The sequence below is a fragment of the Gossypium hirsutum genome, chromosome A09 (genome assembly GCF_007990345.1).
Source record: "Gossypium hirsutum isolate 1008001.06 chromosome A09, Gossypium_hirsutum_v2.1, whole genome shotgun sequence".
Classification (NCBI taxonomy): domain Eukaryota; kingdom Viridiplantae; phylum Streptophyta; class Magnoliopsida; order Malvales; family Malvaceae; genus Gossypium; species Gossypium hirsutum.
Genome location: NC_053432.1, coordinates 76,554,312 through 76,581,981, shown reverse-complemented (window position 1 = coordinate 76,581,981; position 27,670 = coordinate 76,554,312). Strand labels below are relative to the sequence as shown.

The 27,670-nt window shown below is 30.8% G+C and overlaps 1 protein-coding gene and 2 long non-coding RNA genes across 4 annotated transcripts; 2 read left to right on the top strand and 1 right to left on the bottom strand.

The window, feature by feature from the left end:
• Positions 1-8,641: 8,641 nt before the first annotated feature.
• Positions 8,642-12,808, bottom strand: LOC107889766 (auxin transporter-like protein 2). The gene is made up of 9 exons (XM_016814317.2): positions 12,154-12,808; positions 11,787-11,991; positions 11,511-11,696; positions 11,290-11,402; positions 11,006-11,189; positions 10,810-10,907; positions 9,986-10,193; positions 9,599-9,856; positions 8,642-9,130 (listed from the first exon to the last, which is right to left on the bottom strand). The coding sequence occupies exons 2-9, from the start codon at positions 11,961-11,963 to the stop codon at positions 8,918-8,920; spliced, it is 1,437 nt and encodes a 478-aa protein (XP_016669806.2). The 5' UTR covers positions 11,964-11,991; positions 12,154-12,808; the 3' UTR covers positions 8,642-8,917.
• Positions 12,809-13,552: 744 nt separating this feature from the next.
• On the top strand, positions 13,553-18,060 carry LOC121206221 (uncharacterized). Its single transcript, XR_005901239.1, has 2 exons — positions 13,553-13,639; positions 16,255-18,060. It is a non-coding gene; the product is annotated as an uncharacterized lncRNA (long non-coding RNA).
• Positions 18,061-23,654: 5,594 nt separating this feature from the next.
• On the top strand, positions 23,655-24,624 carry LOC121206220 (uncharacterized). Of its 2 annotated transcripts, none has more exons than XR_005901238.1 (2): positions 23,655-24,206; positions 24,306-24,624. It is a non-coding gene; the product is annotated as an uncharacterized lncRNA (long non-coding RNA). The 2 variants fall into 2 exon arrangements; XR_005901237.1 differs by having other exon boundaries at positions 24,297-24,624.
• Positions 24,625-27,670: the final 3,046 nt, after the last annotated feature.

Genomic DNA, 27,670 nt, shown 5'->3' with positions numbered 1-27,670 from the left:
TCTTTTGAAATTGCTGCTTTCACGTGAAAATTAATTTGACTCCAAATTTATCGGAATTCAAAATAACTACTGAATGCCAAAAGAAAAGTAATCAAAATAAACTTGAGTTGTCTCTGCAACTTATATCTTCTTTTATCATATTCGAGCATAGACAAGAAAATTTAAAAACCCGTTTCTATTATTAGATATTTTATACATTTATCAAATTGTTTTATGCATAAACACTCGTAATTACTAAACTGTTTATGAAGATAGAATCCTAAGCCATCTTTTTGGAATGAATATCAACTTGTTGAGGTTGCAATAATTGCACCAAAGAAGTCAGCATGTGGTAGATTTTGCGATCACTACCATATTTATCATCTTATTGGAACCCAGCTTTCCCACATGAATCGGTTTTTTTTTTTTACCTAATCATGATTAAAAGTTAAAATGACGACCTGAAATCGGATAAATGCCTAATCAATGCTTCTTCCCTTTCACTTACTTCTCGTACTTTGATCTTAATTAGTCAGTCAGCATTGTCAAATGGGGACGTTTGGAATTAGACACCTATCCTTTATAAATAAAAAAGAACAGCAACAAGACAACCATGTATCTGTTCCATGTGCTTAAACAAAAACAACAAATACGATTGAAGATTGAAATTTAGTCACCTATTTCACCTTTAGATAGTTTAATACTTTAGCTTAAAATTTCATAATCTTTAATGGTGTACTTACAATTAGATAAAAGTGTAACATTAAGGTAGTAATTACATCACCCAGTAATTATAAGAATTGTAATTTCCAAGACATACTTAATTGGTAGAGGGTAATTACTTTGTAATTATCTATGTCATTTTTAGTACTATAAATTGTAATTATTAATAATACTTGAGAAAAAAAATTTTAACTAGTAATTAAAATTAAAATCAAAATAATCATTTGTAGTATGTTAGTATAAGAAAGTAGTCGACAATATAATTACCAACAAAAAACAAGAAAATAAATGTCATATACAATTATAAATATTTGCAATCATTGAATAAGAGTCGAAGCCAAAAAAAATTAAAACATTTATAAAAGTCATATAAATTAATGCATAATATTTTTTTAAACCAATTTGTTTTAAAATTGCAAGTGTATATAGACAAAAATACTACAGTTAAGGCACCAGATCCAATGAAAACATCCTTACATTCACTCAGTAAAGAGCTCAACAACTCTTTTTCTGTTGCTAGGAAGTGGCAGCCATCTTTGTGATTAAAGGTGAGAAAAACTCGATTCAATTCGAAAAAAATAAAATAAAATAATGAATTTCAAGTTAATCAAATTGAGTTATTCAAGTTGGATTTCACAATTCAAATAATTCGAATAACAGATTGATTTAAATACTTTTTTTGTCCTTGTCAACTTTGAAAATAATTTACAAAAATTCCAAAAATATATAAAAATATATAAAAAATTAGAATTTTAAAAATTTGCTAAAATAATAAGTTTGGGGGGCTAATTAATAATTCAAATGTATCATACTCAAGTAGAGGTGTTCATGGGCCAGGTCAGGTTGGGCCTGGCCGGGCTCAACTAAAAAATCATGTACATTTATTGGGCTCAGGCTGGGCCGAGCCCAAAAAACGGGCCTAAAATTTTACCCAAGCCCGACACAGATAAAAATATTAAAATCTGAGTCTGGCTAAGCCCGCCCATATTATTTTTATATTATTTTTAAATATATATAATACATCAAAAATACTAAAAATATCAAAATAAATATTTCCTAACAAATTGAAAATAAATTTTAAAAAATATGTAGACTTAAATAACACTAAGATAAATGCAACTTAACAAGCAAATACCCCTAAAATAATAAAAAAATTAACAAATGTCTTTAAAATAATAAGAAAATTAACAATAAAATGAGTTTTATACAATATCCAAACAATAATAACAAAATAGCAGCAACATAATAGTAAAATGGTAGCAAAATAGTGAGAAAATGTAATACCTTGAAAATTTCTATAGTAATATATTATCCTTGATATAGAAAAATAAGGAAATAAGTGGCAAAAAGGGAAGTTTTGAGTTATGACAACATTGTGAAGTAAATTATGATATCTTGATTCAGGAAAGGACTAAATTGTAAAAGTGTGAAACGTTTTGTTACCTAAGAGTAAATACTCAAAATTTGAGGGGTTAAAGTGTAAATATAAAAATTTTGAAGGGCCAATAGTGTAAATATTTTAAGGGTGGAATGATCTAGAAACTAAGGAAAATAGATGAATTAGGACCAAATTGAATAGGTGAAGAGTTATGAGGGACTAAATGATAATTTTACCAAATTAAATGATGACTCAAGGATAGAATTTTAAAAGATAATAAATGGCAAAATGGTCAATTGAAAGAGAGAGAAATCTAGAAAGTAATGATGATGTGGTGATATTTTATGATTATTTAATTAAGATAAATATTATTTTAATATTTTAATGAGATATTTTACTATTTATTATTATTTTATTATTAATTTATTTAATATATAAGGAAGGAAAGATGAAGAATTTCTATCATCTTTCCATCCATGCAACCAATGTTTGAAGAGAAGAAAAGAAAGAAAATTTTCTTTTCTTTACAATTTGGTCCTTCCACCAAAAATCTACTATTTTCACTTAGAAATCAAAAGAATTTTCATAGCTATCAAGAGAGAAAGATGAAAAGGAGACTATGAGGATCAAGAATATGAAGTTAGGTTCAAGAAATAGAAGCTGGAGGAGAGAGAAAATCAAGTTAAAGATTGAAATCAATGAGACAAGGTAAGAACATCAAGATTTCAATATTTTTTAAGTTTGATACTATTGAAAAAGCATGGAAATGATGTTAATGTAGAGTTTTCTTATATAAGGTTTTATGTTCTTGATATGTAGTGAAGAGAAAGTAATGAGAAATAGTGTAGAGAAAGAAAATAAGAATGTGTTATAAACATGGTAAATAAACATCTTGCTATAAAACAGTTTTGTGCAGCAACAATAGCCTAATTTGAAAAATCACCATAAATTGTGGAAATCGAATTAGAGGATGAACAAAATATGTACTTAAATCTTATTGAGTCTAGTTTCTTATATAAGAAACAATGTAAGCAATGGAATTGAGAATTATGAGATATAATAAATTTTGTGAGAAAAGGTTAGAATGATTTCGGGTTCCCCTATTCTGACTTTGGAAAATCATAAAAAAATTGGAGAAAAATAATTAAGGGCTTAAATTTATATGTTTAAAATTCTTAATGAGTCTATTTTCAATAGAAATAATCAAGAACATCATCTGAATCTCGTACGAGGAGATAATTAATTCTTAGCAAAAAAGGGGTCAGAACTATCAGACAGCAGAATAGGGGTAATTTTAAAGAATAAAATGTACTTATTAGCTAAACAAAAAATTCTGAAAATTTTATGGTAAGAAGATATGTGAATCTAGTTTCAGGGAAAATTATCAAATCTTAATTTGGAGTTCTTTATCTTAAGATAAAAATAATTTAGTGACTATGACACAGATGGATAGGTTTGAATATACATATAAGTAAATAGTGAAATTATAGATAATGTTACTTATAAGCATGTTATATACATTAAGGATGTGGAATGGAGAGGAGGACGAGGAAAATATATATGAATATTCACCTAGTATGGTTAATTTGCATGTTTTAGGCTCAAGGACAAAATTGAATAAAAGTAAAACTTTAGGGGGTAATTTTGTAAAAATGTAAAAAAAATGACCAAATTGAAGGGAATGAATTGTTTTATTATCTAAATTAATAAATTGAATGAAATTATTAATTTAAGATCGGGTGAAAATTGGGAAAATAATAAACTACCAAATGCCCTTAAATCTTGGTATTTCTGGTTCGTATAACTTGAATGAGCATATAAATATGTCAATTTAAATATTGTATTGTATTTTATATGATGTTTGAATTGAATATATGAAATGTATGGATGTTGAAATGAAAGAAATAATACATGTTCTGAAACTACTTGAAAGGGATAAAATCTGTTTGAATATTGAGTTCCGGATGGATATAGGTGATTTCCCAAATGAAAGAGTTCCTGCATGTGTTGCAGAAATAGATAACCCGGACGGTTAATCTGAAAAAAGCCTTCTCGAGAATATAAAATGGATAGGATTCGTTCCTAATTCACTATAATACCTCAAAGTGGATAGGATTTGTTCCTGATTCACTATGGTAATTTAAAGTGAATAGGATTTATTCCTGATTCACTACGGTAACTTAAGGCGGATAGAATTTGACCTGAAAAGGGTAATCCTTATTCGTTACGGTTACATGATATATGATTCATTATGGTAACCTAAGGTGGATAGGATTTGATCTGAAAATGGTAATCCTGATTCGCTACGGTTACACGATATATGATTCCTTATGATAACTTAAGGTGGATAGGATTTGACCTGAACAGCTAATCCTGATTCACTACAGTTACATAAGATGTAACTCGAGAGAGTACTTGATGATTAAACGTTCTAAGGGTTATTTCTGAATATGAATTGATGGAATAGGAAATGTACACTTTGAGTGTACTGTTGAAAAATTCATCGGACCTCCAATGATTCAACGGATAGAATATTTGATATGATACAAGAATTATAATATGAAAAGGATGTTATATGAAACATGAAAATGAATACTAAATGATATAAATTAATTCAAATTATTCTGAAAATTTCGGTAATGCCCAAACCCTCCCACATTTCGGGCGGGCCTTCCGGCCGGGCCGGGTAGCTCGACCCATGAACACCTCTGTACTCAAGTATCTTTTTTTTATTATATTTTTCTTTGAAAAATTTTCAAATATATATGGTCTTAAATTTATGTGCTTTAATATGAAATTATTTATTCTATAACAATATTTTTATTTGACATGTTCAATTTTTTTTAATTTCACTAGCTTCGATTCTAAAAAATTTTAAATTGAATTAGGATAATAAAATAGAACTTGTGAACTCGATTAACTCGAAATTTTTTTACTCGATTCTATTGAACGCTCACCCATATTTGTGACACTCTTCGGCCGGGGCGAAGCCAGAATAATATTCTAGGAGGGGCCGAATGAAATTTTAATTTTTTATAGTCTATATCTTTATAATTTTTAAAGGATTAAATGGAATTTTTATAATTTTATGGGGGGCCAAAGTACTACCTTTACTAATTTAAATTTTTTTTAAAAAATTAAGGGCTTAAATAATAATTTTATATTTTAGGGGGGCCAAAGCCCATGCCAGCCCCCCTCTAGATTCGCCACTGCTCTCCGGATCATCTGCACTTAAGGACAGAGATTTTGTGACCTCCACAACTTTAGCTTTTGGATGCTGAAAGGTTGGCCTTAGACCTCATTGTTGAACCTTTTAAGTCTACGCTTGTTTTGTGGATGAGCTTTGTTGAATATGATTGCAACATGTAGAAGGAAGGGGAAGGATTATTCATTCTTTTGTCAACTTTAGGGAAATGATACAACATTTTCGAGCTTCAGCTGATTACATTTCAGGTACCTTTCTCTTAAAGGTGTTGGACATGTGTCTGGATGGTAAAAAAATATAACATTTAAAAAAAAAAGACTATTGATATCATATGTCGAAACCATTTTAAATTTGAAAAATGGGAGTCGACTTAAAAACAAAAATGGAGTCGCCACCAATCTTTTCCAAGGTGAGATTGGGCCACCTTAAAATCAATCGTTTTAATAAAACATCTGGGCCTATTAAAACAATAATTCTTTTTGGTCTGCTAAGTTTGAGAAAATGGGCTCAGGGAGTCGATTACGTACGAGGAAGGATTAGCACCCTCGTAACGCCCAGAAATTGGTACCTATTTGATTAGTTGATGTCTTGATGTCGAAATTTGAAAAGATTTTAGAGTACGATCCTTTTATTTGAAAGAAAATCGGGATTATTCAAATAAAATGTAAAGCCCTACTCATTTCAAAGGAAAAAATGCCATACCCAGTAAGTTAGGGTCCAACATTTTAGACCTTCGGAATTAAGTTGGTCTTCGATTTTACAATTCATGTAAGGAGGTTCAAGAGAAGGGTATTCGGTCATCCGAGCCTTGTGAAAAATTGATGCTCAGTAAGTTAGAACGCAATCTCTCAGAACTCCCAAATATCGAATATTGCCTTGATTTTGAAAATCATTATCCTCAATATAACGCAACGCCACACCCAGTGAGTTAGGGTGTAACATCCCGAATTTTTAAGAATAGGTTTTTTATTCGAACCTCATACAATTAAATTTGAGAAGGGTACTCGGTTATTTAGATTCAACGAGGAAAATTAGAACCCAGTAAGTTAAGGCACAATCATCTCGTTTAGGGCACAATCCTCCCGTGGATCCTAAATATCGAAATTGCCTTTATTTTGAAAACAATCGAGGATAAATCTTTGAATAAAATGAATTTGGGCGGCTGAAACTTAAAAAAAATATGATAACATGCAATATGAAAATAGCAATATAATAACCCTAATAACATATATTAATACCTAAAATATAGCAAGCATAAAGAAAATTAAGAACAGTAGTAATAACAGAAGTGATGAATGTAATAACAGTACAAAACTAGTTAATATAGTGCCATTATAGTAATAATAAAAATAATAAAAATAACAATATGTTACTAATAATAATAAATAAATAATGATAATAAATATATATAAAATAATAGTAAAAGTAATAAAATAATAATAATAATAATACTCTCCCCTCCCATCTAAATCTGGCCATCAGTCCGACCTTGCTCCGGTCACCAGACCCCTATGAGCCACTATCGGTGCCACCGTACACGGCAGCCGAACCTCAAAAAAACCTTTTTTCGGTAATTTTAAAATGGGTAAGCTTCTTCCCTTTATTTTTACTTTCGTATAAAAAAATAAAATAAAATTGAAATGAAAAAATAGACAAACAAAGATCTTAAAACGAGAATAGACAAAAAGAAAACCTCTTGCTTTGATCTTTGATTAATCTCCAAAAACTAACCCCCCTTTACAATAGTTTTGAATGGTTTTTATAGCCAAATTTTACAACTGATTGCCTCCTTCCATAGTGGCAAGTAGGGTAATGGAGTTAATGGGGTGGCTTAGTGGGGTGATGGAGTTAGTGGGATAGTTTAGGAGTTAGTAGTCAGTTTAGTAGGTGCTAATTGGATGGTTGGTGTTCTGAGCTCTGCTTATTGGTCCCGGGCATAAATTTGGTCCTACATCATATGTTCATCTTCAATTTATATAAAACTTTATTTTCATAACGAAATTGCATTTAATATCTTTTACGGGTAGAACATCATAAATGTATATAATTTTTTATACTAATAATTTATTAAAATTCACACGTTAATGCATTCGTCGAATTTTGATATTACTTTCGTTTTCTATGGCATGTTTCATTAATTCCAAATTTAACTGTAAATTTATTTATCTATAAATTGCATCATTACGTTTTTCATATACCATATTTAGAATTTTAATAAAATATCTTCAAGTGTATGGAGTAGAATATATATTTTAGTGTTTTATATATAAACCTAAATTATATCCAAAGTTATTAAATTATCTGAAAATATATATTTTGGTAATTTAATTTCAAAAGATTAAAAAATAATTATTGAACTATTCTAAAGTTTTCATTTAAGTCATTGAGTTATTAAAATCATTGTTATTAAAAAATATGGCCTTTGTTCATACTGTCTAGACCAATTGAAAACTATCGTTCTCTTTTTCTTTTTCTTTTTTATTCTCTTCAACTTGCAAACTAAAAATTAAATACTTTTTTTCTTCGAGCTCTAATATTGACTATCAGATCGACTTGAACTTAACATATGTTCTTCTATTTGTCAATGTTTATTGATTCACCTATCCAATCGTCACTTTAAGCTCACTAATTTTTATATTTTTATAATAATAAAAAACTTCACAACTTAATAACTTAAATAAAAAATTTTAAATAATTTAATTATCATATTATAATTTTCTAAAATTAAAAAAATTATAATATAAATTTATTAATAATTTAGTGAGGATAGATATATTATATGATTATTGGTTTTTGATTATACATGAAGCCACGTGAGGTGAGATACATGAATTTAGTAGTGTAGGTATGTTCACATTCCAAGTTTTGGGAGGGAATATTTTGGAGTAAAGAGTGGCATGTGACAATCAGATGAGTCAACATGAAACCCATGTGAATGTGGCGCGGGTCCATGGTCCACTTTCCTCCACTGAATTTAATGTTAAAAGGCCCGTCTAAACATGTCCAAAATACCATATACTATACACCCATACGCTTTCATTGTTTTTTAGAGTTGGATCTTCATTATTCCAATCAAGTTTATTATTCAATCTATCAATTAGCTTTAGAAAATATTTATTAATCTATATGTATTTAAAAAGAAAATCATGTTCAATCTAAAGTGGCACTTGATGTGAAAGCTGATGGCTTGATTGAAATAATGTTTAATTTAAAGATTCAAGTAAAATATTTTGAAGTTTAGAGATTAATATTTTGTGAATGTATAATGTAATCGACCCTTCGTTTTTTTATATAAACCAGCATTGCACAAAAGGAAAAAAATTAGCAATATATATAAACAAAAGAAGAGAATGAAGTGAAGTTAAACATACAAGACTATTTTATGATTAATTTTAGGCCTTTGCCATGACACAAAAAGGAATCATCACTATTAAGCACACTATTTTAATTTGAACAACTAATTTAGAGAGGGGGGAGGGGATAAATATATATATATAAAGGAGAAAAGGCAAAATCTAACATACATCACATGTAGGGGAGGTTTTGCTATCTCCCTATGTATGATACAAAACATGGAGTAAAAAGAGAGAATTCAATTTTTTTTTTGTTGGGGTTTGGATTCATGAGTAAGACTAGTGGTGCTGTGCAGCTGCTGGTGTTGGAGGCTTGCATTGATAGCACTTTGCAAACAACCCGAAAGTGTCAATTTGCCTGACAAAATTGGTCATGCTAGCCCATCCACCGAACCCAAATCCAACCACTAGCACCCACATCACAACCACGGCGTTTATTGCATACATTGCAGTCCAGCTTGGCAAGAAGAATGGAGGCTTTTCTGCAGCATTCTGCTCACAACAGGGAAAAGAGAACGAACCACTCAGAATAAGTTCAAAATCCTTACACCCAAAAGGGTTAGTATCAAAGTTGGGCCACCAAATCAGTCAATTGGGGTTAGGCATTTGTTGATATAGAGTGTGACCAACTTATACACAACCAAACTGGAAGGGGAACAGTCAAGTCAGCCAGCTAATCCAAGACACAATAATGTTTCCAAATCCAAGCCTTAAATGCTTTTGTACACTTGCTGCAGACTCCCCCCATCCCGATCCCTTTTTTTCTCCACACAATTAAATGCCAACAACATAGCCTTCATAAACAAAGAAACTACAACTAGCACCATGCATGAAGTGATGAAGAAAGAGGGCAATAATGGCAAGTGGGACAACAAGATGATGGCCTTACTGAAACTTTTGTGAAGTGATAGATTATATAACAGTCCAAAAAAACTGGGTAACAAAATAAAAAAATTTTACCTGTCGGGCAGAGGCTGTTCTGTAGGTGAGCATATGGGCTAAAGCTGGGATGATGTAGACGGTGAAACTAACCAAAAGAGCACCAACTGCTGAGTTTATGGGTCCGAAGAATGGGAAGATGATGGCCAAGAACCATATCGGAATCACCACTGGCAGCCTAGCCAGCGCCCTCAAACAAATGCTTCTCGTGTCATGCATCCCTATCACTTTCTCCCACACGAAGTACAATGGAGTACAAGCAAAACCAAATGTTATAAACTGCCAAAACATTTCATCAATATCCCACTGTTAGTTTTGCTATTAAATAAAACCATTATTACACGTTCGAATTCAGAAAACTCGCTGGTTTAATTATGAAGCAAAAAAAAAATACTAGTATAAAGGAACCTGGTGAATAAGCATTAGGATGACGGCGGCGTCACGGAAACCGGTCTTAGGGAGGAGAGAAAAGGCATTGGAATGGTTGAGAAGCTGGTCCCCAAATGCCCAGTACACGGCTGAAGCAGATGGAATTGTTAGGGTAAAAACGTACAATGTGGCCAACAAATATATGCACTTGAATTTTTGAGGCTTCCACATTGCATGCATTATTTCCCTGAAAAGGAAAAAAAAACTTCAGTCAAAATAGTTTTTACCTCAAAAAAAGAAAGTGATAAAATGGTCAATAAAGTTCATTCATTAGCTTAATCTTAGTCTATATATAACAAGTTGCTTAGGAATTATAACTAAATGGCAAAAATGCCCTAAAGCCAAGTGATGTAACTTTTTTAGTAATATTCTTTGGGTGAATGAACTAATCACATTTTAGTCTATTATAGAGAAATTATGGTACAGGTAAAGACAAAGGAGACTAAACTGGGCTAATTGTTAGAATCAAGATGTATGTAGCAGCGAAAACAATTCGTAAATTGTTGAATATATGATTGAACCCCCAAAATAAAGTTTTTTTTTTTTTTGAAGAAACGAAGAAAAGAAGTTGAACATATGACTATTTAACTGTTCAATTTCCTATAGAAATGGATAAAGGGCGTGGGTGGGATTATAATGTTCATTTACGAGCAAACAAAAAGTTGTTTGCATGATTTTGTGTTGGTCTCGAACCCCGAGATGGCCGGCAAAAGCTGCAAAGAAAAGCCGCGTAGAAACAAGAGAAAGAGAAATGAATATCTATTATCACTTCCAACTTTTCAAGGAGAAACCCAAGAGCTTACACAGTCACCGCATGTCCGCCAAAGGTGTAGAGAATGTTGGTAGCTCCGGTGAAGTAGAGTACTAGCTTTGTTGGACCACTGTGAGTTACGCCCTCGGCCTAAGCACCAAAATTATGTTATGCAAAGAGAAGAGGAAAAAAAAGAAAAAAAGCATTGAAGCCGGTGGTTGCATGGCATTTTTTTTTATATATTTTACCTGGCCGTGAAGAACAGCAGCTATGGCCATGTACCAGGCCGTATAGGTAGTCATCCCAAGGCCAATGAAAGACCAAATCCGATAGTTGTGAAAGGATGGTATGAAAACTGTGGTTGCGCAGCAAGCACCAAAGATGTAGGTCCATGTCCGTTTATCCAGCTTGTCATTGATGTAGTAAATATTACTGTTATCATGCATAACAAAAGAACAAAATAATAAAAACCCAGTTTCAGATTCTGCTTAAGTTTGATGTTAAATCAAGAAGTAAGATGGATCCTCCTAACCTAGCACAAGCTATGAGTTGTATGACAGATCCGAATAAGAGGAAAGTACAGTTGAAAGCAAGTCCAGCTGCCTTCCAGTATGGACCCAGCAACCCATCAAGCACTTCAAACCACTGCAAATCCAAACAGTAAGGTTTTTTAGATATTTCTTTCAGGGTTTTGCAAGGAAAGATTAAGCATCAGAAATGGTGGTAGTAGTGGGTTTCAGCAGGTTTCTTAACCTGGATGACATGGTTTTTGAAGCTGACATTCTCTTTCTCCTTCCTGCTTCTATATTCTATATAGAGCACACTGATGAGATATGCAGTCCAACTTCCCATCAGTCCATAAAATACCTGAAGTAAAATCCCTGACAGCATCCCCAACTGAGAGAAGGAATAGGGAAGTGTCAATAGCACTTGCGCCACCTATAAGGAAAAACAAAAGGAGAAAAACTTTGTTACATTAAGAGGTTTAGAAAGAATGGTGGGTACTGGTAGGTGAAGATAAATGGGTACTTGATTGGAGGCGCAGCTGAACCAGGCATCCCAGGCGGAGCCACCATGCCAGAGTAAGCTCGTAACGCTGAACATCGATTGTTGTTGCTCATCTTCATTTTCTTCTTCTCTGGTTTCATGACCCGTCTCGCTAAAGTTGGAGACGATAGCTTCTTCCGCTTGCTTTTGAGGCAACATTGTTTTAACGTCTAAATCCTGGTAGAATCTGAATCATATAAAAGGACAATTAACGAGACAAATTATAATCAAAACGAGAGCAGCCCCCCAGGAAAACGATAGTCAATAACACTCCAGATCCAAAATGTAGAAAAAGATAAACTCCATAGAAACTCCAAAAAGAAAAAAGTCAAGTGAGTTGAGCACAAACCTTGTTCTGAGTTGTCTCTTTCGTGTAAAAAGATTGAAGAAAATCAAGCAGATATGTGCGAATGACCCCCAAATATTATGTCTTGGATGAAAAAGGGAAAGCCAAAGAAACTAACAGGCAGACTATGTGTAGCACAGACTTGTATAAATGGGGATAAAGAGTTTGAAGAATTGGCAGAAATAATTGCCTCAAAAATCCAGCTCTGGGTCTGCTTGCCTCCTCTTCGTCAGTCAAGACTTTAGGCGTAGTAAAAGCTTCTTACTTTAATGCAGCCACCATGGTTCTCTCTGCTGAAATCATAAATAAAAAAAAGAACAACTCTGTGGCACCCAATGACGGCGAGACCTTAAAAGTAGGAAGTAAAAAAATCTCTCTCTCACTGCAACCGCCCTCCTTCCAACCAGATTCAATTGTCTTTGCAGTGGTTGAATTAAAGGCTCATTTCACTCCTATTGAACTACTATATATAGATTTATATTTATATACTCTGAAGTAATACTACAGTTGCTTTTGTATTTGGCTTTTGAAAAGTTCACTACATCAAGCAGTAAGCAGCTAAAGATACTTCTTTTTTCTTAATAATAATTATTTTTGTGTGAGTGGAGTTTGAAAGGAAAAGTGTGAGAGTGACTAAACCCAAAATTCCCTGTGTATTATTTCACTTTTGATTCGATTCTTAAAAGACAATTAAAGATCAAAGCGACTGAGACGTTGTTCTGATCTCAAATGGAGAGTCCCAACCTAACCAAATACCATAATTTTTTTTACAAAAGTTTTTTTACCTAATTCTGTCAAGTTATTGCTTGGTATTTATGTTGTAATAGCCCGATTTTAGGCTTAGTCGGAACAGTGGTTTCGGGACCACAAATCCGACGAAAAAAAAAATGTAATGGCTTGAATTTTCAGAGGTGTCGGAACGGTGATTCGAGATCACTAAATTCGACAAATGGGTAGAAAATATTATTAATTTAGCAAGTGTAAGTTAAATATGAAGTTAGGAAAATTTTTGAAATAGTGAATAGTGCACTAGAAATAAATATTAAAATAATTAGAATCGAAATAAGGTATCAAGACCTCGGGGATTTTAAACTGAGCCATAAATATTTTTATAAATATTTATGGAGTGTTAAAAAGTTAGTATTAAAGTTTCGTTAAGAAATTTTAAAGTTCCGATAATTAATTGAACAAAAAGGACTAAATTGTAACAAATGCAAAATTTGGGAAATGATTAAATAGCTTAAATGATAAAAGGAAGAGGGCTTAAAAGAAAATAGACCCAAGGTCTATTTGGGCTGGACGGCAGAGGCATGAAATCAGCAAGAAAGTAAGGAGAATTAAGGGCAAAATTGGAAAATTGCAAAATTTGCTTAATAAAGTTAGGACCCAAGTGGAATTATCCAGATTTCTCTTCATTTTTCTGAATTCTCATCAGCTAAAACACCATGGAAGGGCTTCTTCAAGCTGGTTCTTCATATTTTTATTACAAGTAAGTTCAATTCTTGACTATTTCTTGAAATTTTTGTATTTTTATGACTTTTACAACTAGGCCCACTTGTTAAATTCATTAGTTTTTGATTTTATGAAAGAAGTTGAAAGTTGATATGAATATGTGCTGGAAGTATATGATGATTTAGCATGAAATTAGAGCTTTAAATTGTTCATATGCTGATTTTATTGAAAGAATTGAATAGAAAGTGAATGTTTGGGACCTAATAGTAAAAGAGTTTGAAGATAGAGTTATATGTGGCAATTCTGAATTTCAATAGTTGTGTAACAACTTATAATGTCTAGTAAAGTACTAATTGAGAAAATTAGATTAATTGAGGGGTTAATTGAGAAAGGACCGAATTGTATAAACTGTGAAATTTGGGGCAAAATGGAAATCAACATTTTGCACTAAAGAAGTTTTGGACAGCAGCAGTAGTGTAACTTTGAAAAATCACCAAAAATTGTATAGATTGAATTATAGAATGAATAAAATATGAAATTAAAGCTTATTGAGTCTAGTTTCTTATAAAAGAAATGATGTGAGCAATGGAATTGTAAATCATGAGATATAATAGATTTTGTGAGACAAGGTCAGAATGAATTCGGGTTCCCCTGTTCTGACTTTGGAAAATCATTAAAAATTGTACAGAAATGATTATGAGTTATAGTTGATATGGTTAGAATCCTTAATGAGTCTATTTTTAGAAGAAACAAGCTAAAACATCATCCGAATTCTGTACAATGAGATAATTAATTTTTAGTGAAGAGTGGTCGGAACTGTCAGACAGCGAAACAGGGGAAACTTTAAAGAATAAACTGTACTATTTGGCTGAACCAAAAATTATGAAAATTTTATGGTATGAAGATATGTGAGTCTAGTTTCAGGGAAAATTAACGGATCTTAATTTGGAGCTCTGTAGCTCCAGATAAAAATAATTTAGTGACTCTGACTCGGATAAACAGCTTTGAATATACATGTTAGTGAATATTGAAATTATGGTTAATGTTGTTTAAGTGTGTTATACACATTAAGGATGTGGAATGGAGAGGAGGAGGAGGAAAATTGGGAAATATATGAATGATTCGTGTATAAATGGTCATATGTTTGATTATAACTCATAAACGATGAAATATGAATGATGCTTATTTTTGTGCATTATTGGTCATGGTTTAAGCTCATGTGTGAAAATAAAGTTTCATAGTATGTGTGTATGGTATATTCAGTATATGATTTGGCATGAAATGATACCATGAATGGTTTATGAATTAACACATGTTGGTAAGCCTGATATATGAATAAATGATCAAATTGAGCGGAACGCCGGATTTGAGTACTTCTGATCAAGTGACAAAGTGATAAGTGGTAGCTTTAGCTACACTTATCTGATCAAGAGACAAGTGGAAAGTGATAAGTAATAGCTTCGGCTATACTTATCTGATCAAGTGATAAAGTGATAAGTTATAGCTTCGGCTATACTTATCTGATCAAGTGACAAAGTGATAAGTGATAGCTTCAGCTACACTTATCTGATCAAGTGACAAGTGGAAAGTGATAAGTGATAGCTTCGGCTACACTTATCTGATCAAGTGACAAGTGAAAAGTGATAAGTGATAGCTTCGGCTATACTTATCTGATCAAGAGACAAAGTGATAAGTGATAGCTTTAGCTACACTTATCTGATCAAGAGACAAAGTGATAAGTGGCTACACTTATCTGATCAAGAAACAAAGTGATAAGTGGCTACACTTATCTGATCAAGGGACAAGTGATAAGTGATCATACGTAAGACCATAGTTATACTATGGCAAAGTGAAAGTGAAGTACTCAATTTTCCGTGACCGTTCCCTAATTTGATTAAGGATGGTAAGTGACAAATGGGCCCAAAAGAATTAAAGTAAATGGATAAGTGGTAGTGTATTTATATCAGGACGATGTTGTTATTCAAACTAAAGTGATATTTTCATTGCTAAATTGAGAATTTCATAAATGTGTTATTGAATGGTATAATCAATAAACATTGAGTTAAATGGTAAATACGTATTAGTTTTGAATTTGATGTCATTGAATTGTACGTGAATTAAATGGAAATTTCTAGTGATATGATTTAAATTATGAGCATGAGAAATTGCGAATTGAATGAAATGGAAATGAAGCATTAAATTGCATGAGTATGTATCGGGTCTCGCAGGCCCTAATTATTATGATTATAATATTTTGAGGATATATTGTGAAAAGTTATAGAAACATGTTAATTATTTTTGAAAGTTTTAATTTTGATGAAATTTTATAACTCGGTTAAATACGTTTACAAGTGTATGTGTTTTGGTAATGCCTCGTACCCTATTTCGGTGTTGGATACGGGTAAGGGGTGTTACATATGTAATGGTGGCTGTGTGTGTCAGTGAGAGGATAATTTATTTATTACAGCAAGCAACAGATCCAGAGCTGATTTACGAGGCTCTTAAGTTGTGTAATTCCGGGGATTTATTTTCCCAATTAATGGTGGCTCAGCTGCTGCTTGTTGCTTAACCTCAGATCCAAAACCAAATCTCAGTCAAAATAATTGAGGGGATTCATTTTCTGTATTGAATTTTAATTGGTCATTGATGCAGGCTTCTTCAATCAATGAAATGGATTCCATTTCCCACTCATCCCATCAGCACATGGATCAGGTTTACACTACACTCTCAACCAATTCAATCAATCATATAATCAAACCCTTAATCCAAATTTAATAAAAATTCAAACATTTATATGTCTGCCTTTGAAAATTAAAATTTCTTCATTATATTTCATTCACTATGTTTTAACTTCATATTCAATTTTATGGTTTTACTTTTGGTTGGATTCAATTTTGCCACTAATATATTATTTTTATTCAATTTTAATTTGGAATAATTGGAAGACAATTTTAATAAATAAATATTTTTATATTTTACTTTAATATTCAACCATAATAAACTAATTATTATAATATTAAAAATAATAAAAATGGTTTTTTTTTAAAGTAAACTAATTTTTAATCCATGTAGTTTTTAAATTTTTTTCAAGTATTTGTTTCTTTAATACAAATTTGAATTCAATTTATATATTTTTATATTTTATAAATTAACTTATTGCTAACAATTAAAATAAGGGCTAGTATTTTGCACCAAATATTTTCCCTTAAAAGAAATCTTTATTGAATTATGTTTTCAAATTATCAAAATTGAAATTGAATGGTAAATTTTAATAATAAAAAAATTAAAATTGATGATAAATTTTAATGATAAAATTCAAACATATAAAAGTAGTTAATTTTAAAATATAATGAAAAATATCAATAAAAATAATGTATAGCAAAAATTTTCAATAATTATAAAAAAAATATGATGGTAAATTTTCAGTATTAACCCATTAAAATTGCTTAGTTAGCCATGAGTTTAAAGTTGTGTGTTTGTGACGGTTGTGGGTACACATTGGCAAGTCCCAAATGAAAGATATGAGGAGGATTTTATTTGTTTATTCTCTATTTAGTAATTGAACACCTAATCTAGCCAATAATAAGGACTAATGGAGGTCCATTTTGGTTTTCATTTTTACTTTTTTTTTTATTTCTCTTTTTAATGATGTTAGCCTGTGTTTTTTCTTTTCTTTTCTCTATGTATTATAAGAATACATGAATCCCATCGTAAACTTACTTTTCATTAAGCGTGTGTGAAGAAGAAAAATTATAATAAAGATGAAATGTCATTGAAAGAGAGACCTAAAAAAAGATAAAGAGTTAGATTGATGGGTATTTTTTTTTTTAGGAATTAAAATTAAATTAATAATTTTTGTAATTTTGAGGGTTAAATTTATTTAATTTTTTGAATTCAAATTAAAATGATAAATTTTGTAAATATTAAAGGATAAATTTGTTAAATATTTTCTATTTAGAATTAAATTAAAAAATGAGTAAATATTGGAGAGTTAAAATTATTATTAGACCAACTAATAAGTAAGTGAACAAAATATTTAGTTTCAAAAATTAATGATTAAAATAAAACAAATAGAAATAAATTAGTAATTCCTCGCAAGCAGTAAAGGAAAGTCAACATGGGCACAGCGGGATAATTGGAAGTTGATATAAAAGGAAAAGAAGGGTAAAAAGAGGAGCAAAGAAGGACCCGCCAGAACGCGGCACGCTTTTAAAGGAAAAACACGCGCGCAATGAAGCCTTACAAATAAAACCTCACTTCCCGGAAGGCTTATAGTTTAATCGGACGACTTGTTGTGGCCCATTATGTTATACTTGGATCCGCCCTTCTTTGTCTTTATTAAATCAACTATATTTTCCCCATTTTTGTAATTCTATTTTTGTAAAAGTTACTTTTGTTTCAAAAAATGCCAATAAGAATAAATGTATAAACAGTCCCTTTTTTGGGGGTTTAAAGGTACCTGTAAAAAACTCTAAAAGATTGGATGATTGGGCAAATCTTTTATATATAAACGGGATTTGGAAAATTAAATTCGAAAAATATAAAGAGAAATTAAATTTATAAAAATGCTGAGTCGAGTGATATTTAATTAAAAGAAGTTTTGAGTAAATTTTGGAATACGGAAAACATTAAAAATATAAAGAGTTTGCACATTGAAGAAGAATATTGTAATGGGATTTAATAATAGGTGATAATTGAGTAGGCCATATTAAAAGCAAAATTGGGATAAGGGTCAAACCAGTGGCTACAGCCTACGATGATCGGCTCATACTTTCCCACTTCTTGGAATAAAAAATAATTATTATATTATGAATTTGATTCAAGAGTTTATAGCTTTGGGATTATATATCCTTACATTTATAGCTTTGGGATTAAATGTGGAGTGCATCTGATGCAATTAATTGCGTTTACATTGATGGATTGCATCAACATGGAAACATGCAGTTCATGGGAATTCCAGTTGGAGAAAGGTGAGTCCATATCTAGGCGTCACTTTGTAGGGATTGGAACCCAAATTCTCATTAAACATCATGTAAATGCCCCCCATCCAGTAATAATATATAATAACAGGCTTTCTACTTGGTTGGTTAGGATTAAAGATAATCATGGTGGTTGAGTAGAATGGACAAAGATGAAGCTTGCAGGTTTCCAGTAGTTCCCCCCAAAAGTTCTCTCTTGGGATTTTGTCGATGCAAATTGTCATATATACATACATATATGATGGTGTGTGAGGGTTAAGAAGCACCTTGCCACATTATGATTTCACTCCAAAAACTAAATATATTTGAGATTTTATAGAAAATTAAATTTCTTGTGAAACAAGCTTATTTTACTATAAATAATACATAAAATCATATTTGATTTTAGTTAAAACAATGAGAGAGGTATAAACAATTATATATGTGTATATGTGCGCGCATATGGCATGAAGAAGTGACGAAGAGAATCCTTCAATTGGTGGAATAGCATACTAAACATAAATCATATCATCTTTTTTATCAACGAATTATGATCCACAAACCAGATGTAAACACACATATAATTATAAGTGAAAATATAGCAATATATGCACAGTACAAAATGATATATCTACTCTTCATTATAATTTTTTTAGTATAAACTACCTCCATAGTCTCTCTAAAATACGTTGTCTTATTTTTATCAATCTAATTTTTTCTTTTAATTTAGTTACTTCAAATAAGATAATTATATGTGTAGGACCAAATTTATGCCCGGGACCAATAAGCAGAGCCCAGAACACCAACCATCCAATTAGCACCCACTAAACTGACCACTAACTTCATCACCCACTAAGTCACCCCACTAACTCTATCACCCTACTAAGCTACCCCACTAACTCCATTACCCTACTTGCCACCATGGAAGAAGGCAATCAGTTGTAAAATTTGGCTATAAAAGTCATTTAAAACTATTGTAAAGGGGGGTTGGTTTTTGGAGATTAATCAAAGATCAAAGCAAAAGAGGTTTTTTTTGTCTATTCTCGTTTTAAGTTCTTTTTTTGTCTATTTTTTCATTTCAATTTTATTTTATTTTTTTATACGAAAGTAAAAATAAAAGGAAGAAGCTTACCCATTTTAAAATTACCGAAAAAGGGTTTTTTTGAGGTTCGACTGTCGTGTACGGTGGCGCCGATAGTGGCTCATGGGGGTCTGGTGACCGGAGCAAGGTCGGACTGATGGCCGGATTTAGATGGGAGGGGGAGAGTATTATTATTATTATTATTATTTTATTTATTTTATTACTTTTACTATTATTTTATATATATTTATTACCAATATTTATTTATTATTATTAGTAACATATTGTTATTTTTATTATTTTTATTTTTATTATTATAATGGCACTATATTAACTAGTTTTGTACTGTTATTACATTCATCACTTCTGTTATTACTACTGTTCTTAATTTTCTTTATGCTTGCTATATTTTAGGTATTAATATATGTTATTAGGGTTATTATATTACTATTTTCATATTGCATGTTATCATTTTTTTTAAGTTTCAGCCGCCCAAATTCATTTTATTCAAAGATTTATCCTCGATTGTTTTCAAAATAAAGGCAATGTTCGATATTTAGGATCCACGGGAGGATTGTGCCCTAAACGGGAGGATTGTACCCTAACTTACTGGGTTCCAATTTTCCTCGTTGAATCTAAATAACCGAGTACCCTTCTCAAATTTAATTGTATGAGGTTCGAATAAAAAACCTATTCTTAAAAATTCGGGATGTTACACCCTAACTCACTGGGTGTGGCGTTGCGTTATATTGAGGATAATGATTTCCAAAATCAAGGCAATATTCGGTATTTGGGAGTTCTGAGAGATTGCGTTCTAACTTACTAAGCATCAATTTTTCACAAGGCTCGGATGACCGAATACCCTTCTCTTGAACCTCCTTACATGAATTGTAAAATCGAAGACCAACTTAATTCCGAAGGTCTAAAATGTTGGACCCTAACTTACTGGGTATGGCATTCTTTCCTTCGAAATGAGTAGGTCTTTACATTTTATTCGAATAATCCCGATTTTCTTTCAAATAAAAGGATCGTACTCTAAAATCTTTTCAAATTCCGACATCAAGACATCAACTAATCAAATAGGTACCAATTTCTGGGCGTTACGAGGGTGTTAATCCTTCCTCGTACGTAACCGACTCCCGAGCCCATTTTCTCAAACTTAGCAGACCAAAAAGAATTATTGTTTTAATAGGCCCAGATGTTTTATTAAAACGATTGATTTTAAGGTGGCCCAATCTCACATTGGAAAAGATTGGTGGCGACTCCATTTTTGTTTTTAAGTCAACTCCCGTTTTTCAAATTTAAAATGGTTTCGACAATATGAATTAGTCACTGTTGTTAAAATTCTCATTTTCTTTTAACGGATTGCTAATTTGACACATTAACAATTGAGTAATTGACACATGACATTTTTTATTAACTTTTGGTTTAAGTTTAGAGACCTCCTTATAATTAGTTCAAAACTTTTTCTGCCTAAACTTTAATAAAAAGTCAATAAAAAATGTTACATGTCATTTATTTAATAGGCTAATATATCACATCAACAATCCATTAAAAACTAAAAATTTTAACGATAGTGATTAATTAATACAATTATCTTATTTAAAGTGATTAATCTCATAAAAATTTAGAATAATTAAAATAAAATAAATCCTATTTTAGAATATGATAGTGTAAAATCTTTTTTATGTACAGGGCTGAAAGATTCCGTTACGAAAGGTTAAAAATTAAAAAAATGCTATTAGGGAGTAATGGAAGCTACTGTTCTGGGAGTAATGGAAGCTACTGTTCTGTCGGTTTTTTTTTTTTTCAAATGCGGAAACAGTATATACATTATTAGTTTACTTTTACTGCCGTCCAACAATTTCTTTCTTACTTTGATGGGTAAAACTGCCGACGAAGGTGGCGCCACTAATTGTGACGCCAACATGAGTTCACCGCTGCTAGACAGTACAGCGACAAAAAGCTGTTCGGAATTTCACCAATTCAAAGCAACATCGTTTAACCCAATTCACATTTAATGAAACCGCAAGTTGCCAAAGTTGTAGCAAAATCATAATAACTTTTTCACTTTATATAGTATATATTTATTCAATGCTACCCTAGTTAGACACATTGAATTCTATGATAAAGATAATGCTTTAACTAAAATTCTGAATTTAAATTTTATATACACAGAAATCAATTTTTTTGGCAAATTTCGTAGCTTAATTCGACTTAATTTTAAATTTAATTAAATACAATGTAATTATGAATATCAAAAAGTGTCCAAGCAAAAAAAAAATCGTCTTAATTTATGCTTTAAATATAATTTAACAATTAAAGAATTATGAATTAAACTATGACCTATTCAATAGAAAATGGAAAATTTCATAGTTGAACTTAACCAAAGAGTTGAATTGCATTAATCTCCAATATTAACTTACGTACAAAACACTAATTTTGATTAGCAACGAGCAATGAATGATCGGCTCCACACTGTAGGAAACGAATGAGTGTGATGGTAGGTACAATTAGGAGCAAAATATGATAACAAAGACACCATAGAGTTTGCATGACAAATTAGGCTTCACAATTGGGAGACCAAAGTCTAGTAAACATGCACTTTGTCTTCAACTTTTTCCACTTTAATTTCTTCAACGGATCTAAGACATGGCTGGATTAACTCCAACGGCATTATCACAATACCAAAAGTTGCGGATTGATCAAATGGAAATTAAATAATAATAAAAAAAGTAGCAATTGCGATGTCACTTGAAGCAAATTGTTTACCGTCAAGCATCTAATGGTGTTTTAAGATAAAATTATAAATTAGTGTTGTGAAAACATTTTTTTAAGGTTATTATATATAATTTTATCTTCGGTGAATATATTATTGAAAATGATAAAATTATGAATTATTTCATCTTAAATAACAAATTAGGAGAACTCCTCCATTTAAAATTGTGGTGATATCTAAATATTTGCTATTGTAATTACTTTTTCTTTTCTCAACGTGAACCATAATTAGTAAATCTATTAAAATGGGTGAAATAAATTGAATTATTATAAGTTCAAATTGTATCTGTTTTTCATAAATAAGAAAATAATGCATTTCAACACATTTGAACTCATGTCTTTCTACATTGGCAATAATGTCCGTGTCAATCTAACTAAGACTTAATCAACAATTATTTTGTGACTCTTTAAAAGATATTAATTAAAATTTATATTTACAAAAAAATAAACCAAAAAACAAAATAAGCTCATTTTTTTATTAAACTAATCTAGAATTAATAAAAATAATAACAAACTGATTTTACGGGATTATTTTATTCTCTAATCTAGGGATGGGCAAAGCTTAACTCAATTTGAAAAAAAATTGAATTTCGAGTTAATTGAATCGAGCTACTCGAGTCAACTCAAATAAGTAATTCGAGTTTCAAGTTCAAGTCGAGTTAAATTTTACAATTTGAATAATTCGAATAATAGATTGGTGTAAATATACTTTTGATCTCTATCAATTTTGAAAATGAGCAAACTGGTTTGGCTCTCAACAAAAATTACAAATCAAAAATCAAAATAATTTTCAAAAATTCAAAATATTTATAAAAATTTCAAAATTTATATTTTTAAAAAATTATAGAAATTCTAAAATATATATAAAGAAATTTAAAATTTTTAAAATTTTCTAAAATAATAATTTCGGGACCTAAATAAGTTAATTAATAGTTCAATTTTTTTATTTTGCTTTGAATTTTTTTTAAATATATATAATTTCAAATTTATGTGGTCTAACATAGAATTAGTTATATTATAATAAGATTTTGATTTGACATGTTTAATTTTTTAATTTAACTTGAATAATTTTACTCGATTTGACTCTAAATTTCATTTCACTGGACTCAATTTGAAAAAAAATTAAAATCAAGTTAGAATCATAAAATATGATTCGTCAACTAGACCAACTCAAAAATTTTTCACTAAATTCAATCGAACACTCATCCCTACTCTAATCTCATTATTTTAACAATTTTTTTAAATTTTTTTTCAGTTCAAACGTATATGATTCATCAACCAATTGAACTTCCGGGACCAATCAGGTATTGACGAGCATGGCAATTGTAGTACTAGAGTCGAGAGAGATAAGGGTGCATTGCGAATGGCAAGCATGAATAAGGAGATGAGTTTTGGGTGGTGAAAGTTGTTAGAGAGGAATTGGTGCGGCTATTCAAAGCATGCAAGCATTGTGTTGGAGAAACAAAATCAGTGATTTGAACCATGCCCGGGATTTTTAGTGGCCCACATTCGCAGCCTCCACTCGAGAGCAAGCTGGACATGTAGAGAACATCGTGCCCACGAATTCTGGTTTTGTGATTAAAATGGACTAATAATTACTTTTCATCCATCTTGTACGTACGTAAACAGAAATTTTCGTGCTGAGCTCAATGCAATTGTTTTTGTGCCATTTCAGTTTCAGTTTCTATGCTCGATCAGTGACTGTTTTAATGGCGATGATAGAGTCATATGTTTGAGCTAATATTTGAACGTGCATGGGAAAATGAATTTGTTGATTTTGTTTGCAGGTAAAGAGATTTGTGGTTAAGGCTTAGGCAAAGTTGTAAAAATTATTTACAGATCATGTAATTAAAGATTTCTTTTTGTTTTGCCGGAAGATGATGAAGGAGAAGGCCTTGGATTAGGAGACACACATCAGATGCCTGGCTTTTTGGTTACATAGCCATGTGGGAGTTGTTGGAAAAGCCCGTGGCATAACAGTGACAATTTGGCTTACGAATCATGTATAATAATAACCCTAATAATGATAATAATGCTTCTTTTGTTCTCTGTCTGTGTTTTTTTTTAAATATGTATATATGTGGAGGAGCTATTGTGTGATGTTTATGTATTGTCTACACTATGTTTTGAAATGAAATGTGAGTGGTAATCAGAGTCCTGAGAGTCTCGGCCCTCATTGCACGCCATATAAGGAGCTACACCATCTGGGGTTTGAAGGAAGCTTCAAGGACTTCCCATACTTTATTCCTTCTATTTAATTACCAGCTCTTCTAAGGCACATAATATATATAATATAATCTTGAATATGAGATTCTTTTCTTCCCTCCTTGGGAAAGTATTTCATGTCAGGAGGTTCAATGTTTGTTGTTTTAGATGCCATGTGAGCCTATAGCCCACTTGTTTTCTTCCTAACATGGGCATGATTCCAGTTTATATATGCTTCCTCATTTGTCTCTCAATCTGTACTTGTTTTTCTCTTGCTCAAAATTTACTCCATGCTCAATTATTTAACTTGAAGCTGTCGATGTTTCAAACATTTGCATGCTAAAGATAGTAGTACAATTATTATACGCGTACTAATAATCAAACTGACAATCTATCTCTGGTTGTTTTTATTGAAACTTAAAGTATTTAATTTCTATGGGAAAAAAATCCAAACGTCATGTTTGAGACATGCTATAGTAAGTCATATACATGATTAGCATCTCTGGATGGACACATATGGGGTGGATCATCATAAATGAGAAACTAATGGGGTCTGTCTCAAACCTGTGCACATCGTATGTATTCCATTTTAGATATGAAACAACAATTGGTGGTGAGCAGAAGAATTATTCGGGCTTAATGGGGTGGGGTGGGGGGGGGGAATTCCCTGATTTCAATTTCCCATCAATCTTTTCAATGTTCCTTCATGATGGATCATCAACAAAAACTTTGAATTTTATTTGGATTCATGTGTCCAGGAGAAGCCCCTTCCATTTCCATTCCTTCACAAATAATGAGCACCCTATTACAATTGTATATATCATCACCTTACAACGAATTTGCAATATAACTTCAGCAAATTCCGATTTAATGAGTTCAACAATTAAGTTGTCAAATGTCAAACATTAATGGCGCCTCAATGTCATACTGAGGAAGCTAGGTTGGGGTAAGGGTGGTTAACTATTTGGAGCTATCGAAGAGTACAGACATTCGAGATTAGGGATCATCGAGCTAGTCACGTGTATCCTGTTCTTATACACAAAGGCAGCTCTGCCTATTTATCCCTTCTTGAATTGCCACACGTTGTCGTATGCCAGTTAGGCTAATGAACAAAATTTGATGCCTACCTCCTCCCTTTGTTTCACTGAAATTACTTTTCAAAAAATATTTCTAAAAAATATTTATTTTTTTAAAAAAATTAATATTTTCTGGTATTTAAATAGATTTATGCGAAATATTTTCTATTATTTAATAAATTTCTTGAAAATATTTCGTAAAAGTTATTTTCAATCAAACAAACATATATTTGATATTTTCTTATATTTTTATTGTTTAATTAAGTTTATTTTATATCTATACATTTATATTTTACATTGTTCTTTGTAAAGCAAACACAATATAAATATATTTGTTATAAAATATTATAGTGCAATTTCCTTTTAACAATCGAAATTTATATTATAATTAAAAAATATTTTGTAATAATCAATGTTGTATATGAACTTAATAATAAATAATGCTTAATTAAAACTTAGTTTAAATTATATATATGAGAGTACATATTGACACATTAGAGTTGTAATAGATAAATGAAGCTAAGCATTATTTAAACAATTAAAATATTCATATTTTTATACTAGGTTAAAATATGTCACAAGTCCTTGTACTCTCTGTAAAATTGAAATTTAGTTCATGTAATTTTATTTTGGGGTTAGTCCTACTTTTTAGATATCAAAATTCAGATTCAGCTGTTAGAATTATTAAATTTTTTTTGTTAAATTCATGTTTATTATAACGTCATTTTTTAGTTACATGAATTCCAAGTATTTTTTATTTAAAAATGTGATATTAACAAAATTGAAAAAAAAAACAACATTAACAATTAGACTTGATTTTCAAATCTGAAAAGTAGAGGGACAAAGTTCTTGAAAATAAAAGTATAGGGACTAAATTCCAAATTTGTGAAAAGTGCATAGACTTAAGGCATATTTTAACCTTTACACTACAAAACATTTATTATTAATATATTTATAATTTTAATAAATATTTATTATTAAAATATTAATATTGAAGAAATTTCAATAATATATGAAGAATATTATTTAAAATTATTATTTTTAAAATTTATTATTAAAATAAAATTGAAATATTAATTGATTTATTAAAATTATAAATTATTAATATAAATTATTATATGATTAGACATAGATAATTAAATATGTATGTTTAATAATATTAAAAATTATAATATTTTATTTATTTTAAATATTTTATAAATAAAAAAAATTATTATTTATTATAATAGTATCAAGCTTGACTTAAGTTAATTTTTATAAAAAATTAAAATTACCTGTCGAGTCATTTGTAAAAGTTACCAACATAAAAAAATAAAAAAAATTATTTTTCAAAAATCATTTTCAATGAAACAAAAATATCCTATAAACAAACTTGAATCAATAAGTATTCACACATTTTTTCAGAGTTTGTTTTTATGCACAAATTAGTCCTTTTACTGCTATTTTTATGGGCTTGGATATTGAGATATTTTAAGACCCTTCGATGGAATCCAATCAAATGATTAATTTCAATACCAATTGTCCTATCAGACTATAGCCACCATCGAATTTGTGGGCATCTTTTTGACTTAAGGATACATCCCTCATATTTCCACACAAAAGCTCTGTGACACGCATGAACCAATGCCAGAGGACGAAAAGTATTTCCTGGGCTTGTTAGATTTCCAGGGGCTAACATAGCATATTTGCAGCCACTATGGTGTACCAAAAATATGAGCCATTTCCCACCACACGTCTTTTTCCAAGTTTTCTAGGGAAACTGAGTACTCAAACTTCATAACCATGTAGCAGAGCAGGACAGAGGACTTGAAAGATAATAGAAAAAATTGTCTTCATCCTTCCACTTTACACCTCTTTTCCTTTGCTTTTTTATCCATTTGCCTTGCTTTCTGACCCCGCTTTCTAAGTTTGAAGTGGCCTTTTTCTGGCTTTCTTTTTCTTGTCTAATGTAAGTTTTATGCGAGGATAAG

Bases quoted from the DNA above. Each gene is read 5' to 3' on its own strand.
- LOC107889766 (XM_016814317.2), bottom strand. From the start codon at position 11,963: ATGTTGCCTCAAAAGCAAGCGGAAGAAGCTATCGTCTCCAACTTTAGC. The intron at 10,908-11,005 runs GTAAAATATATA...TTTGGTGCTTAG, and splicing joins CTGCTGTTCTTCACGGCCAG to GCCGAGGGCGTAACTCACAG. The intron at 9,857-9,985 runs GTTCCTTTATAC...ATGTTTTGGCAG, and splicing joins TCCTAATGCTTATTCACCAG to TTTATAACATTTGGTTTTGC.